Source organism: Dicentrarchus labrax, unplaced genomic scaffold (assembly GCF_905237075.1).
Source record: "Dicentrarchus labrax unplaced genomic scaffold, dlabrax2021, whole genome shotgun sequence".
NCBI classification, from domain to species: Eukaryota; Metazoa; Chordata; class Actinopteri; family Moronidae; genus Dicentrarchus; species Dicentrarchus labrax.
In genome coordinates this window covers 20,857,498-20,872,647 of record NW_026136711.1, presented here as the reverse complement: position 1 = coordinate 20,872,647, position 15,150 = coordinate 20,857,498, and the positions used below count along the sequence as shown (strand labels likewise).

The 15,150-nt window shown below is 39.2% G+C and overlaps 3 protein-coding genes across 6 annotated transcripts; 1 reads left to right on the top strand and 2 right to left on the bottom strand.

Moving 5' to 3' along the window:
• Positions 1–710: 710 nt before the first annotated feature.
• Positions 711–3,778, bottom strand: tusc2b (tumor suppressor 2, mitochondrial calcium regulator b). Of its 2 annotated transcripts, none has more exons than XM_051414886.1 (4): positions 3,607–3,778; positions 2,449–2,694; positions 1,609–1,729; positions 711–1,509 (listed from the first exon to the last, which is right to left on the bottom strand). In XM_051414886.1, exons 2-4 carry the CDS (start codon positions 2,595–2,597, stop codon positions 1,444–1,446), a joined length of 336 nt encoding a protein of 111 aa, XP_051270846.1. In that variant the 5' UTR covers positions 2,598–2,694; positions 3,607–3,778; the 3' UTR covers positions 711–1,443. The 2 variants fall into 2 exon arrangements, with proteins under 2 accessions (XP_051270846.1, XP_051270847.1); XM_051414887.1 differs by lacking the exon at positions 3,607–3,778 and adding an exon at positions 3,467–3,485.
• A 761-nt stretch (positions 3,779–4,539) lies between these two features.
• Positions 4,540–10,665, bottom strand: rassf1 (Ras association domain family member 1). Of its 3 annotated transcripts, XM_051416073.1 has the most exons (7): positions 10,537–10,665; positions 8,679–9,159; positions 7,418–7,542; positions 5,903–6,007; positions 5,459–5,747; positions 5,257–5,372; positions 4,540–5,132 (listed from the first exon to the last, which is right to left on the bottom strand). In XM_051416073.1, the coding sequence occupies exons 2-7, from the start codon at positions 8,968–8,970 to the stop codon at positions 4,983–4,985; spliced, it is 1,077 nt and encodes a 358-aa protein (XP_051272033.1). In that variant the 5' UTR covers positions 8,971–9,159; positions 10,537–10,665; the 3' UTR covers positions 4,540–4,982. The 3 variants fall into 3 exon arrangements, with proteins under 3 accessions (XP_051272033.1, XP_051272034.1, XP_051272035.1); XM_051416074.1 differs by lacking the exons at positions 7,418–7,542; positions 8,679–9,159; positions 10,537–10,665 and adding an exon at positions 6,203–7,400; XM_051416075.1 differs by lacking the exons at positions 7,418–7,542; positions 8,679–9,159; positions 10,537–10,665 and adding an exon at positions 6,218–7,400.
• A 2,193-nt stretch (positions 10,666–12,858) lies between these two features.
• LOC127371235 (transmembrane reductase CYB561D2) lies at positions 12,859–15,149 on the top strand. The gene is made up of 3 exons (XM_051413938.1): positions 12,859–13,265; positions 13,354–13,391; positions 13,597–15,149. The coding sequence occupies exons 1-3, from the start codon at positions 13,133–13,135 to the stop codon at positions 14,098–14,100; spliced, it is 675 nt and encodes a 224-aa protein (XP_051269898.1). The 5' UTR covers positions 12,859–13,132; the 3' UTR covers positions 14,101–15,149.
• Position 15,150: the final 1 nt, after the last annotated feature.

Genomic DNA, 15,150 nt, shown 5'->3' with positions numbered 1-15,150 from the left:
TTTGGCACAGCCCTCTTTATCCTCTATGGAGAACAATATAACAGACAGCTTTGTAGAAAACCCATTCCCATGGAGACTGCATTGATGGCCTTCACTTCTCTCTTAACTTCAACCATCCCTCATTAGCAGACAAACACATACACACACACAGTTCAATTGGCAATTTCCTATGCAGGTGGCTAATTTCATCGCAGGTGGAGGTCAGCAGCATTATTTCCACTACATGGGTGAACAGGTCCTGTTAGTTCATTTTAGTGTTTACAACCTTTGCCAAAAAAGCGAAAATCTCTGTCATGATAAAAGATGATTTGACAAACGGCTCTTATGAGCTTGCAGAATAATTGTTAAATAAAGCCACATTTGACACTAATGAAAAGAGATTTCCTCCTTTAACTTCTTAGCTTTTCCATTAAAATTACTGTAAATATCTCCCACCATATGTGGTATGTATTTGGTCATGTCATAATAGGCAGTATATGATGGGGGAGAATGTAAAACTCCCTATAGTAAGTGGACTTTGAGTTTTACTTTACTTCACCCACGGGACCTCAGTGGCCTCATGTAGCTAGTCTTCACCTGCAACATAAAATCCAGATATTTTGACATTGTAAAATGTGTACATGGATTTTCTTCCCTCTTTATAAAGTAAATGCAAAATATGTGCTGTTCAACTATAATGCACTGATGTGAAAAAAAGTACCATGACACAGTTTAGCATTTCAAATTGTAATTAAAAAACAGTTATAATAAATTAAAAGTGAAACATAGTATGCCAAAGCAGCAAAGGAAACAACAGGATCTCTTACTAGACTCACTGCTGCTGTGTACATGTGTGGCTCTAAGGTCATTGAAGCCAGTCCATCCAACATTATAATATGACATTAATCCACTTTAGCTATTGTGGGCCACTGATTGTCAACTCCCTACGTTATTACTGATAAGCAGATCCTGTTCCATGCATAATAAAGCAATTCAAGATGGTGTCAAAAAACTTAAGTGTGCACTTAAACTTTCCCACTCTAGATATGACTGTGACAGAGGGAAGAACTGGTCACTTCTACTAAACTCCCAGAGGTTCAACCAATCATACCAGAAAACAATCTGCAGCAATAAATTCAGGACTCTGACACATTTCATCCTGTGTCTGCACACACATTCACACTTACATGCACACAAACCATGATCTGTAAACTGAGCAGGTTTGGCCAACTTGGCACCCTTCTAGATCTCCATTGGTGACCTATTCTGTGTCTAACTGCACACAAGCCAAAAACAGATCACATGCAGAGGCTCAGCACACATTGCATCAGCCTGTCCACATAAGGGCATCAAATATATCAAGAGATCATGTTATTTTAAAAGGTGGTTCGGGCTTCCAGCTGTCGGGGAAACCACAGGACGGAGTTGACAAAGTGGACCGTCTGAGACGCTCCTCAGACATCATCAGGCTTCACAGAGGACAACTGGGAAATCTACATGGATGCAAGGGATGTCCAGCTTTATAATTCCCTGGAAGGACACAAAAGAGATTCAAATTATTTGGACAGTGTATACAGAGAACTACTGCTGGCGAGTAAAGCCCTGGTGTAGGGATTATAATTTCCTCACCTGAGGTGTTAGGTTTTTATGAATCCTCTTCAGCTTGGCTTTTTTACGTCCATTTTTTGTCACAATTGTCTCTTCATAGAACTCATGGGCCAAGTCACCATCTTCATCAAAGAACATAGAGCTGAGGCAGAGAGACAGAATTAATTATCCGTACATAGTACTATGCCTGTGTGTATTAAACCTTCAGTAGATAATAAAATAATATAATTAAAATAATGATTTTCACACATATTGTATTTGGTGTTAAATAAAGACAGTTGGTCAATTAGAAAGTCAAAAAAGCAAAAAGAAAAGAAGCTTTCAGCTGTCTTCCTGTAAGATGAATGCCTGGTTTTGAAAATTCGGGAGTACAGAACAAGAAAGTAGTGGTGCATAAGAGGGAAGACCACAACAAATCAGCTACTGCAGCGATAAAAAACGTGATGTGGTCACTCCTGTCAGATAAAAACGAGGGGAATGAAGACAGAGTGAACACACTGTCGAAATGAATCACCTGATCTGACAAATCCTGGTTTATGGTACAATCCACCAGAATGTATAGCTCCAATATGCCCAGTATCAACAACACAGGTTAAGTGTGAATGTGAGGGAATGTCTTCTGTACCGTTACGTCTCTCGATGGCCTGTCATATTCAAATCCTTGACTTCGACCATATCTAAAAACTACTACCTCCAAATAACTGTATACGATAAACAAAAAGCCTGCTTTTACTTGGAACTAAGTGGAGAAGAAGAATATCAACTGGAGTACATAATCACATACATACTGCTCAGTATGTGATTCTATCAGTCTGCTACAAAACCTGAAAAATGTCTACATGCTGCTGAGGCAATATTTACCTTCGTCTAGTCAACACGAAAGGTGTTGCATTAGGGAAACTTCGAACTCTCGCCATTGACTGCTCATTTCCATCTTTGGTTGGATCGTCCGTACTACCTGAGCCAGAAAAAGGCCAAAATCCTTTGGATTTGGAGCCGCTCCCACCCATCTTCAGCTGCAGCACATTATTTTCTTGTGTCACAGGACTGCCAGTAGTGCTACAGCGTTACTGTACCAGACAAAGTGTGACCTTCAGAATATAAAACCTGTGAAAAGTGACACATGAAAGTGAGTGGAGTCGTTTCTGGCCACATATTATAACATAAACAAAAACATTTTACAACATGCTATTTTAAATCAAGACAAGACAGACCAAAAGGACAAGTTACACATTTATTGCTAATCCTAAAACCCCAGTTTTCTGTGGACAAGTATACAACAGATTTACCTAACCTTAAATATGATAAAGAAAACAAACGGGCTATACAATACTAACACATGTGTGCGTTAGCATTTATAGCCAGTGCAAAAAGATATTATAGACGCTATTATTCTGAAACGAGTTTTTTCTTATCACATCTTGTTTACAGCAAACACAGACACAGAATAGAAGAAAATCAAAAGACAAAGCCCAGACTGACGTCGAGTCCAGTAAGGTCGTAATTACAGTGTCAGCGTAGAGCAGGCCAGTTGCATGACAGTGCAACCAGACAACGCAACAGTACATTGACACATAGCAAGCTAAAGTCACAGACCTAACCACCCTTCTACTGGCGCCATGTGCTACTCTCTAATCAGGTTAAATTGGTATTTGTAAATATAAAAAAATGCTGAATAACACCTGACAGCTGTGTTAAGAGTCGGGGGCTCCGCAAGATTAGGTTATCTGGGCAGGAAAGCTAATTTAGCAAGCTAGCTGGCTAGCTGTGACAAGACCCACAATAAAGTGTCACTGATTGCGTTAGTTACGGTGGCCGTTCTGTCCCTTTATATCCTGCCTGCTAACATTAACATTAGCTCCACACAGTCCGAACTCACTCAGCAGCCTTTCCCAGGTCAACATGTTTCTATCGGGTTTACAAAATGACGTTCACTGACGCTGCCGAAGGCTAACGTTAGCTTGTTTCATAACTAGCGTTTGTCGCTTCGTCTGAGTAAACGCTGGTTGACAAACATACCTAAAGTGGGGTCTGGTGTGTTCGCAGGTATGAAATGTTGTCGGATGTTTTTTTCTTGGTGGGTTGCTAAATATGTAACAAGCGAATAGCTCATACAACACACAGCTACGCTAGCTTTTTAGGGTTATGCTAACTAACGTACACCTTCTTCTTCGTCGTCTTTTTCTCCGGCAGCTGGTAAAGACATGATGATGATCTAACGCCACCGCATGGACGGGAATGTGAAATCAGAAAACTGCACAAGGAAAGACAACACCTAGACCTAGGGTGTACTGAGCAGGAAAAAAAATAGACTGTATAACTTACTGCCTGTCCCATTAACCTGACATTGACGGAAAACTGTGTGGTACATTTTACAGCCAAACACCTCATACGTTTGTGTAGCCTACTGAAGACTGTTTTTCATGGTTTGGGCTAGGCCCCTTAGTTCCAAAATAGGGGAAATCTTAATGCTGCATCAACATAATACTGTCAATAATAGCATTTTAACTGTATAGCAACAGTTTGCACAAAGCACAAAGACATCATTTTATGAGTTTGGTGTGGACGAGCTTGACTGGACAGCACTGATTTTATAGCTGTTTGAGAGCAAATCCCTGCAGCCACAATCTTATGGGACAGCCTTCCCAGAAGAGCACAGCCTGTTATACAACCACATTAATGTCCATGGTTTTGCATGAGATGATAGATAGATAGATAGATAGATAGATAGATAGATAGATAGATAGATAGATAGATAGATAGATAGATAGATAGATAGATAGATAGAGATAATATCAACAGTAATATAAATATAATGTATGGTGTCCACATACTACTATCCATATAGTGTCAAGTTTAGTGTTAGTGTTTACTCCGGCTCTGGCTTACCATACTACAATGTGCACTACTGGTCTAACACTGGTCACAATTCATATCAAAGGAGCCTTGTTTTATCATCACCAGTTTATTAGATAATTAGAATGTAAACACATTGTTTCACATTTTAATTTGCCCAGATCCATTTCACAGGCTCATTAAAGTGCCAACATTTTAAAACGGCTTCATATAATATAAATGACACTAAATATCACATGATAAATGACCAGAAAGAAAACTAAAATTGTGTTTTTAATAATAGGTCTATAAATAATCTTGCCAAACAGCATGGCTTTCCAAGAAAGTACTGCATCCAATTAAGTTTTGTTCCCCCAATCAGTTGACAACAGTGGTGTCGCTTCCATTAGCAGGGCCTAAACCTTCAGGTAGTTCACATTAAATGTAACAGCATCTTTCATTGTCTGAGCTTTTTCCTTCCCTTTTATCAACAATCAACAATACTATTCAAAGTGGCAGAATGTTCTTCTTAATGTTTAAATCAGCTGGATCCCTCAAAGTCAACCAGGAGTAGAAATCCTTGCCATGGCCTGCTTCATCGTGTCTCTAGCAAGAGCGTAGCGTTTCACAATCTGTCGGACGTGCTCTTCTTCCTCGCGCTTCAGGATTCGCAGAAAGTTGCACAACTCAGGAAAACTAAATGCATCCCACTGTGGAGGAGAGACATTTCACATTGAAATCAGCGGTGTATACAATACATATATTGCATTTTGTTTTGCAAATATTGACATGTTCATCATATGAATTAATTCTCAGACTCAGATGGAAACTTACATTTACATCCCCTGTCTCATTCTCTTTCAAAACCAGACTCAAGACTTTTTCACTGGGGCCAGCACACAAGCGCAGATAGAGGGGACACTGGTCATCAGACAGTTTACGCATGTACACTAAAGGAAATATAAATCAGTACTTTAAAATGTCATACTCGATTCTGCATTGTTTTACAGTAACTTTGCATTGTTGAGGATTCTACCTTGACTTTGTCTCTCAGTGCGTTCAAACAGGGCAAACTTGGCCGGGTTGTCCACCACAGTGAACTTGTTGAGCAGGGCCTCGATGACTTCTCGCACACGTGTTTGGGAACTTATATGCAGGTGCTTGGCAGTATCTTTGGGGAGGTAGAAAGATGTCCGCCGCTTCATCCGTCCGCCCACCTGATCTTCCTCCTGCATGGAGCACAGGCTCTGACGGGGAGGGAGGGAGATAGGACGGACTAACTGAAAGTGGACCTTAATGAAACCAGTGTAGGACCCGTCTTTATTCTGCAAGGTGAACAGATTTATATTGTAAGAATGGAAGTGAAATGATCTCATACAACTTTAACAAAGTAGCCACACTAATACAACTGATATACAGTTTAAGTAGACATTTTTGCATGAATAAATGTTGAGAGAAAATGGGTTTATTAGCCACTCACAGCTACCATGTAGAGATTGCTGTTGATCTGTGCATTATACTCCTTAACCTTGTGTTGAATCTCACTAACAGTAAACTCCTGTTTACCCCAATCGATCAGTTCATCCTAAAAAAAGGAAAAGAGCAGTTACAGAACAGCAAATAGGCCACATAATGTCAGCAGAAAGCTCGTCCACAAGTGAGCTTTGAAGATGAAAAGAGAGTGACAGAGAACAGACAAATGGAAATAAAAGTAAATTAGATTTCCAAGCAGAAAGCAGCTTTGTGTCTTTAGGACTGGTGAATTATGCTTGAGCCTCACCACTGATCTTCTGACCTTGTGAAAGAAAGACGTATACGCAGTATAATACAGCTCCAGCTCTGAGCTACTGCTGTTGTCCTGACTGCAAAATATACCGCTTGCTCTGCTTCCCCAGGTCATCTCCAAGGTTCAGGTCAGCAGGAATTTTGGCAAACTTTTTCAGATTTTTTTTTTGTCGCCAAATCCGTATTGAATAGAATATAAAATTATTTCTGGAGTTTAAATGTCTTAGCTTTCCTCTGTTTCTCTCTTCTGTCTGGAGAGATCTGATTCTACTAGCAGCTCTTTTGACCTCAGCATTTCCATTTGCTCCTCCCTGACAATAAAACATCACAAAGGTGTCTTAAGGACCAGCCCACTCCCGGGGAGATCTACTCAAATTATCCTAATATTTCACCCAATGTTATTGTTGATGTGTGTGCAATGTGTTTGTGTGAGTTTCCTATCATATATAATTTAATATATATATAGGGTTTATAGTATATTTATAGTATGTAGTAGTTTATATATATTTAGATCACTATCTTGTTGCTGCTGTTTACAATCCCACAGATGCAACAGAAAATGCACTGCAAAATGACTTCCTGGGTGTATACATATACGGTATGTATGTGTATAAATAACTGTATGTATTGTATTTATTTTATTTTATTGTATATGTTATTCTACTATAAATTTAATTATCTTTTTCTGTAGCACGAAGGGACGGCAAACTTTCATTTCGTTGTACAGCCTTTTGTTGTATGACCTAAAATGAGGTTTTTCCTGCAGGCCTAAAGTTATGATCCATTGGATATGATGGTAAACTTTAATTAATATAGTCTGAGCTGAAAAACAGAGAACCAATCCTTTAATTATCTGATATCTTGTGCTGGTCCTGGATTTTTTTTTTGGGGGGGGGGGGTTCTGAAATAAAGACAGCTGTTTTATTGTGACGTTGTTAAGTTATCCCCTCCCCTCAGCTCTCTCCTAAATTACTTTCTGTACAGACGCCTTGTCAATGAGGAGGTAATAAAAGCAGTATGTTTGAGGACATATGGCACATTGATACTCCATCTGCTTTGACCTACACAATATGATCAGAGGCAGTATTGAGCACACTTTACTTCTCCTGAAATAATGTTTATTACTTGGTTGTGCAGTTAAATCACTGAATCCACTGAATAGTACAAATGTATTATTGATCAAATATGTGATTTAAGCTGTGTTGCTCACCACATTTGTGTCTGTCTCGATAGAGTCGACAGAGAAATCGTCCTGGTCCGCTAACAAACTTCCATGCGTGCTGCAGTCCAGCTGGATGAATGGTCGGCAGCGGTAGTGGCAAGTAAAACTGCAGTCTGAGAGACAGAGGGATCACCATTAGAGGATGCAAATTTTGCATCCCTTAGTTATGCTTTGGCTAGCGGTTAGCGCTTGTTGTGTTGAGCCCTCTGCTGTGGATTTTGTTGAGTAATCTGTGACTATGCTGAAAAACATCACCCAAAACACACTAACCTAGATTATCCGTATCATGTAAGCAACATGCCAAATTGTTTGTGTGTGCAAAATAAAAATAGCTCATAGTTGATATTTATTGGCATGTCACCGGTTTGTTTCTAAGTGCTACAGCGGTTCATTTCCCCGAAGTCAAATAATAAAGACAATTTATTCCCAGGAACTGTCAGTACCAACGTGAAGTTTTCCAGAGCTTCCTACAGATTAGGACAAACTCTGTGATAAAGTTTCTCATGAATGGAAAAATAACATGGGCCTCCTGCATCCTATAGATACTAGAAAGTGAAGACTATATCACAGCTCTGTGAGCTTTGGATGGACATTAAGTTATCATGGGGTTACAGAGCTGATTTGGGCTTTAATTTGATGGCATTTATAATTATCTCAGCCATTTCATGAAACATTAATGGTTTTTATCTTCATACCAGTAATCTTTAGTAACCTTGAGAAAGCAGCCACAATGGTCATAATGTCTATTATTAAGCCAATATGTAGGAACATGATGACTAAAGAAAGTCTTTGCTTGTTAAGTCAATGGTTGCAGAGAAACCTCATCATGTACACACCAAACTTAAAGTGTTTTCTATATTTTTCTTAATGCCAAAATCAATAATGAGTTAGTCCATTTCTCAATACCTTCTGGCTTCCCCAACCTGTCTGTGGCTCTCAGCACCAAGCCCATTTGTTCTTACTGAACATTTAAATCTTTAAGAAGGCGTCTCTAATACATACTTATGCAAATGTTACTCAAAAAGGACCATGTTGCCTCTCATACTTATTTATTTGTTTTTAATAGTTTTTGGACAACAACAAAGGTCTGTGGCACAGAGCACTAAGGCTTTGGCTACACAGGCAATACTTCTCATTTCATTGTTGGTTTTGGCCTTTTTATAGGATTTATTGACACACAAAAAAACACATTATATATATGTGGTATGTTACCAAACTTCATAGAAATTCACACACAGAAGGTACTCACTGGCGCAGCGCAAACTTTGCTTATAAACACCCCAGATGAATTCTCCACACAGGTCACACCAGGTGAGATGGGTGTAACTGTAGGGCTGGAAGTCATGACCCACTGCAGCCTCTCCTGTCTGACACAGGGGTGCCTCAATGCTGACGCTGTCTCCAACCAGACGGACGACATGGAAGTGGCCTTGCTGACCTGGGTTTACAGGTGGCAGGGCTGTGCGGGCCGCAGGAGCAGCCAGTTCAATTGGATCATTTACACTGAGGTCCTTCAGCTCTATCAGCTCACATTTAGACATCCTGTCCTCAATACAGACACTGACGTGTCAGGTGAGCACTTGCTGTCCATGAGCTAGTATGGGTGTAGATCCAGGCCTGAGAGGAGACAGCATTAAGGTGTATGCCTCAAGGAAAATGAGAATATTTGATTCGGTCCTCTTCCAGATCGGTGTGTTATGAAGAGGAACAGGTGGCAGCCAAGCCAAGAGCTGCAAGACAGTTTGAAATTATACACAAGTTTGTGTACAATACAATGAATAAATATATGGGTCAATTTAATATAAAATAATCTGACATATTTAAATCTGTTTCAGTTCAGGCAATAAATCAATGCCTGTACTGTATTGTGGTTTGGCCTTCACAAATGGAAAAATAAGAGATTAACATTTGTTATCTGATGCCAGGATATACGATTATAATAAAATGTGGGTCAAAATCACTAGTATAATCCTGTGCAATCCAGGGACAACTCATACTGTTTTTCTGTGTGTGCTACTGAAACAAAACTGCATATTTTGGATTAAATCACCAAAAAAAAAAACCTTGTCATACTTTACATGCACATACATACACATATATTAAAGAACTCAATGACTGAGCTATGATTTCAGAAATAAGTGGCAACACAATGGCAGTAAAAAGCCTACAGCCAATTGGTTTTAAGTTCTTAAACGTATATATATTGACATGTATGTCTCATGTAGCCTACTGTACAAGTTTAAGTTGTAATGCTACTTTATACTTACTCTCCACTACATTTCAATGAGAAATATTGTAAATTTTCTCCAGTGTTTATTATACAGCTATAGTAATTTTGAAGATTAAGATTTATTATAGAAAACGTATATGATGACCTTATAAAATATGAAACAATGCATCAGTTTATAATGTAGGTAAAATGAGCTAATATAAAACGGTCAGGGATCATTCTGAGGCATAATGAGTGCATTTAGGTTTGACTCCTACTTATGTAGCCATTTTTTAGTTAAGTATGATTTTTAATTCTGGACTTTCACTTGTAGTGGAGTATTTTTATATTGTGGTATTGCTACTTTCACTTAAGTAAAGAACAGCAATACGTCTTCCATCACTAGTAACAGATAAACAGGGATTGACAAACACTGCATGACAACAACACTCACTTTCTGAACTGTACAACTGATCAGTGTCATCCGGAAGAATAAGTGTAAAATGTTTACAGGTGCATCAGAAACTTAGTTGCATTAGTTTTCCTGTGCAGCTGCATTGTGACTTGAATATGAACAACCCGGGGCTCTATCTGCCAACTGGGTCACCACACGGCGCAATTATCCACACAGGGCAACAAGAGCACATTGTAACCGGGATCACCCAATCCATGCATATTCTGCTGGTTGTGTCATGATTATAATCGTGTGAAAGTGAGCATAAATGGCTCGATCTATAGGAAAAAAGTTTAGATTATACTTTAATGTTATTTGTGCAGCTCAGTTTGTACCGGGACATCCCGGTTTAATCCTGTCGGAAACGGGACGACAAACTCAGTTGACACCCAGAGCAAATCTTCGCAGTTTCTGACAGACATACCGTTAAAAGAAGCACCTTACCTCTTTAATTCACCAGCGCCACTTCTGGTAGAGGAGATCTGGAGAGTGAACGCAGTTGGTCGTTTGCATTAACACCGAACCGTCCGTCGCCCGACGCACGCACCTCAGTTTGCGCATGCACATTGTGAGTGTGGGATTACCGTTTAATCCCCTCTATGTATTAAACCATCCTGAGTGAGGCAGCAGAGGAGGAAGCCCCTCTGTTCTCACGCAGATACACTACTGTAGGTGTACAGGGATGCAGTAGTATGACCTAGCAGCTTTCTAATAATAAAAAGTGTAACTAATAGCTCTTTTAAAGCTTCATGATAGATTTAAAATGGTAATAACTAATTTATTCTTGGTTAACATTAACATTTAGAACGGCAGACTTTGGGGTTTATCAGAACATAATAATTAATACATTACGAATATTCACAACTGTATTATTAACAAATAGAAAGAATAAACACCAGGGCATGAGATTTTTCCCAAACTAGCAACCATTGCTCTAATTAATAGTTTATCAAATATTAGTAAATTGTATATTAACCATTAATAAAGACATTAATTACAACTTATAAATGCTTTATAAAGAAGAAAGTGTTTTTGTTATTTTTTATTTTTATTTTTTTTTACCATGGATGCTTTTTTTGTTGTCAAAAATTGATTTAAATTAGTCAGTAAAGTATCTAAAATGATACTGGTCAATGTGAAACAGTCAATTTTCTCAAATGTGGATATTCCAGTTTGGAATAAACAGACTGTTTAATGTTTAATTAAGAGCCATTTGGAAATCACCCGATGAGGAAAAAGCCTCCAGGCTCAAATATGGCGAGCAGATGAAGGCCTGTTCTTTCTCTGTATCATCTCTCTCATGTCAGACATGCATGTTGGAATATCTGGAGTATGAGTGCCACTCACTTACACTGAGTTCATTCAGTCTCTCAGACTTTATAGACAGAAGAAAGGAGGGACTGTAGTAACTTGTACCTGTAGCTGTAAGCAGTGGGACATTTTTTTCTACTACTTTAAAATTTTACCCAAGTAAATAAAGGTAGGAAGTATTATCAGCAACATAAACATAGTCATAATGCATTATTGGACATGTATATAAGCCAATTAATTGTATTATTATTACTGTGTAGTACTTTATATACTACTGGGTATATTTTAAGACAATCATATATTTTGTATGAAAAATCTTAATCTGCAATGTAACCAGCATGCAGATGTTATAACATGTCTGATATGGATGTTATATTTTAGTGCCACCATCTGGACAACACAAGTGACTACTTTTTTTTAGAGTATGGGTTGCAATAGAAACTCCGCCAAGTGTAACTCTTCTCAGAAAAAATAAACAAAGAAACAAAGAATCTCAGTAAACAGTGGCAGTAGACAGAAGGGGGTAGACGGAGAGAACGAGAGAGAGAGCGAGATGTCCTGAATGACCATGTGTTCTCTTGCTGTGCCTGCAGTGTACAGAGGCCCTGCAGTCACAAGCTCATTAGAGATTAATTGGAGCACAATAAGCAGTGAACAGCTGACCAGCGAGTGTCCACTGGGTTGTTGGATGTGGAATGGATGGCAGTCTGAGACATCACATCCTTAACCAGCCTGCTCAACCAACAACATGCACCCGAACTGATTTTAGACTCTTTAAGATAAGATAATATAATATGAGATAAAAATGCAAGATATACAGTTACAGTTATCCATATACATGACATTCTACTTATCCATACATTTAAACACAATTAAATTAAATCTAACGTTGCGCCTATAGCGGTCTTGATTCAACAAGAAAAGAATGTGTTTTCCCTAAATGTGAAATGTGTCTGAGAGGCATCCACGTCAGCCAGGAGGAGAATAGGTGCGTTAAATTCACCAAAATCAGCACGGAACATGTCCCGGTACTCCGCTTTCAGAATAAAAGCATCAAGCATTTGGAAACGGGTTTAAACTTTTTATTTGTATTTGAAGAGTGATATGACTCACAGTTCCAACTCTTCTCCATTTAAGACACAAATTTAATAAAAATTGAAAAAGTGCCACCTCATTATCATTAATATATTTTTAATATAATATTTCTCCCATTCAAATAAGAGAAGAGGTCCAAACTGAGTGGATGCTGCTTCCAAAACCCCTGGTCCCTAGAAGTTTGGTTATAATTGAGTTATTGTTAAGTGGAAATGAAAGATCCGTTTAAATGCGTTTAATGTGTTCTGGTGAATTATACTTCTGATTAGTTCTTGTTTATTGAGCGATGGTGAATCGATAAGACAAGTCTGTATTTTGAAAAACATGACCGGAAGTACTTTTTTTTGTCTGCCTACGTAACAACGTAGGGTTGGACTATTAGGTTCGTAAAGTCAGCGTTATGTGACAGTTATCTGTTAATATAACATTAGTTCATATAAACTTCTGTTAAAGTCCCAACATCTTTAAGTCAACAAGACTTTTAGCACGAGGAGCTGACGGTTACTTTCCTCCCACCATCACTTCCGGTTCTGTTCGGCTGAAACTCCCGAGTTCAGCTAAGGTGCCAACCAACTGTTGTGTGGGTCGGTCGCAGGTGAGCAGCCTGGGTCCACATAAGTAAGTGGTCTCCAACATGGTTCACAACAAAGAGGCTGAATCTGAGCCTCGGGTCTACGGTTACACCAGAACAGCCTCTGCGGCGCTGAGCCACTTTATCTGCGTTGTCTTCACTGTGTTCATCGCAGTTGTGTCTGGACCGGGTTCAAGTGAGTGCTCTGAGTTATCACACACCTCCATATCACTGACCACTGTTGGCATATTGTTTGTTCATTTGATCTGTTTGTTTCACTTTAGGTTTGTTTTCATGGCATCCTTTCTTTATGACACTAGCGGTACGTTGACGCTTTCAAAATAAATCTTTTCAGCTGTAAATGAAATAACATCAAACCCTCTCACTTTATTCATTTTTAACCTCGATACAAAATCAATAAGTTTATCAACAATAAAATAACTGAACTAACTTTTAGTAACTTTTTTATTTAAAGCAGTTTTCTAGAATAAATGCCTCTTTATATTTTTTCCCCCCTTTCCCACCAGTTCTCTTTCTTCATGACTGAAGCCATCCTCCTTTTCTCCCCCCACGGCTCCCCCATCAAAAGATTTCCACACAAGACCAAAGGTCGTGTTCACTGGGTCCTGCAGTGCCTCTGTGTGTCCTGTGCGGTCCTGGGTCTGGCAGCCATCTCCTACAACAAACACCTGAATGGTAAACCCCACTTCACCTCGTGGCACGGTCTGCTGGGCCTGCTCACAGTGTGTGTGGTGGGGTTGCAGTCTGTGGCAGCCGTGCCCCTCATCTACCACTCTCTGGCCAAAGGCTGGTCCCTGGCCAAACTCAAACGCTACCATGCGGCGTCTGGACTCGTCACCTACCTGCTCGGCAGTGCCAGCCTGCTCCTCGGCCTCAGTTCTGGCTGGTTCACTGCGTCTGTCAGGGAATACACCTGGTACCTGTCAGCGCTCTGCCCTGCTCTCACTGCCCTGGTCGTGATGAACCAAGTCACCGGGGCGTACATGGCCAAGAAACGCCTGCAGTCATGACAGAAGACACAATATTGACACTTTAACGAAACGCTCACTGTGTACGTAGGCAAGGTTTGCCTTTGAGATTTCATTTCTTTTTAGTCACGTCCTCAGTTTGTGTATCTGTGGCTCTTTGAAGGTCTTCTCATGTCATGACTCACTTGTGCCAAATGTGGATATTGAAATACTTTGTTTTTAAATCATATATTCAGGACCATAGTTACCATTGAGGACACTGAGGTCTTGTTTTTCTAGCAACAAGACTTTTAATTTCATAGTTACACACATATTTCACTTTTTGGGATTTTTATGAGTAGTTTTGGATATTTTTAGCCATGCCAGCTTTAGTTTATGACTAAACACCTGCAAAATGAATGACATCCCCATTGTGAAAGGTATATCTGCAGTCTGTCAGACTACACCACACAACCTCTTCACTACATGACACACACCCTGAAGTAACTTCTTGAATTAACGTAGTTATTTTAATCCAAGTGTGATCTTTTCTTAAACCCAACCCAGGCAGTTTTGGCACCTCAATCTAACCAAACTGTGACAGTTTTGATGGTGTCATGTAGGAGTGTCCTGCTCCTGGAGTACTGTGCATCTGCAGATAGACCGACTCGTTCCCTTCAGCCTCAGCTCTACTTTGTGTTTAACGCCAATGTTAGCATGCTATGTCTGAGTATAGCCTCACAGACCTGCTACCACCCACAAAACAATTAAATAGCAGTAAAAATAATGGTTTTAATATTATTTAATATTTTCTGCTGAGATTGGAAACCATGCAGTGTGAAGAGGTTTTGACATACTATTGAGACCATGATAGGGGAGATAAAATGTATTAACTTGAACCTTTTTTGTTAGTTAGAAATGACTGAAGTTGTGAAATTGGATTCATGACCTCAGTATTTAAAAAGTTGGCCCTGAATATATCTTGAATTGTTACATCTCAGGTTTCAAATTATTCTGCCTTTTGACTATTTATGTTGCCATTGATAGCTTATTTTTCCACATGTTTGAATGAATAAGAATATATGTTGTACATTAAAAGCATTTGTAAATGAT

What these genes read in the sequence shown, in the direction of transcription:
- tusc2b (XM_051414886.1), bottom strand. Translation starts at nt 2,597, where the DNA reads ATGGGTGGGAGCGGCTCCAAATCCAAAGGATTTTGGCCTTTTTCTGGC. An exon ending in TTCGTGTTGACTAGACGAAG is followed by an intron (nt 1,730 to 2,448) that starts GTAAATATTGCC and finishes TCTCTGCCTCAG; the next exon opens with CTCTATGTTCTTTGATGAAG. An exon ending in ATAAAAACCTAACACCTCAG is followed by an intron (nt 1,510 to 1,608) that starts GTGAGGAAATTA and finishes GTGTCCTTCCAG; the next exon opens with GGAATTATAAAGCTGGACAT.
- rassf1 (XM_051416073.1), bottom strand. Translation starts at nt 8,970, where the DNA reads ATGTCTAAATGTGAGCTGATAGAGCTGAAGGACCTCAGTGTAAATGAT. An exon ending in GCAATCTCTACATGGTAGCT is followed by an intron (nt 5,748 to 5,902) that starts GTGAGTGGCTAA and finishes TTCACCTTGCAG; the next exon opens with AATAAAGACGGGTCCTACAC. An exon ending in ATGAGACAGGGGATGTAAAT is followed by an intron (nt 5,133 to 5,256) that starts GTAAGTTTCCAT and finishes TCTCCTCCACAG; the next exon opens with TGGGATGCATTTAGTTTTCC.
- LOC127371235 (XM_051413938.1), top strand. Translation starts at nt 13,133, where the DNA reads ATGGTTCACAACAAAGAGGCTGAATCTGAGCCTCGGGTCTACGGTTAC. An exon ending in TGTGTCTGGACCGGGTTCAA is followed by an intron (nt 13,266 to 13,353) that starts GTGAGTGCTCTG and finishes GTTTCACTTTAG; the next exon opens with GTTTGTTTTCATGGCATCCT. An exon ending in CTTTCTTTATGACACTAGCG is followed by an intron (nt 13,392 to 13,596) that starts GTACGTTGACGC and finishes CTTTCCCACCAG; the next exon opens with TTCTCTTTCTTCATGACTGA.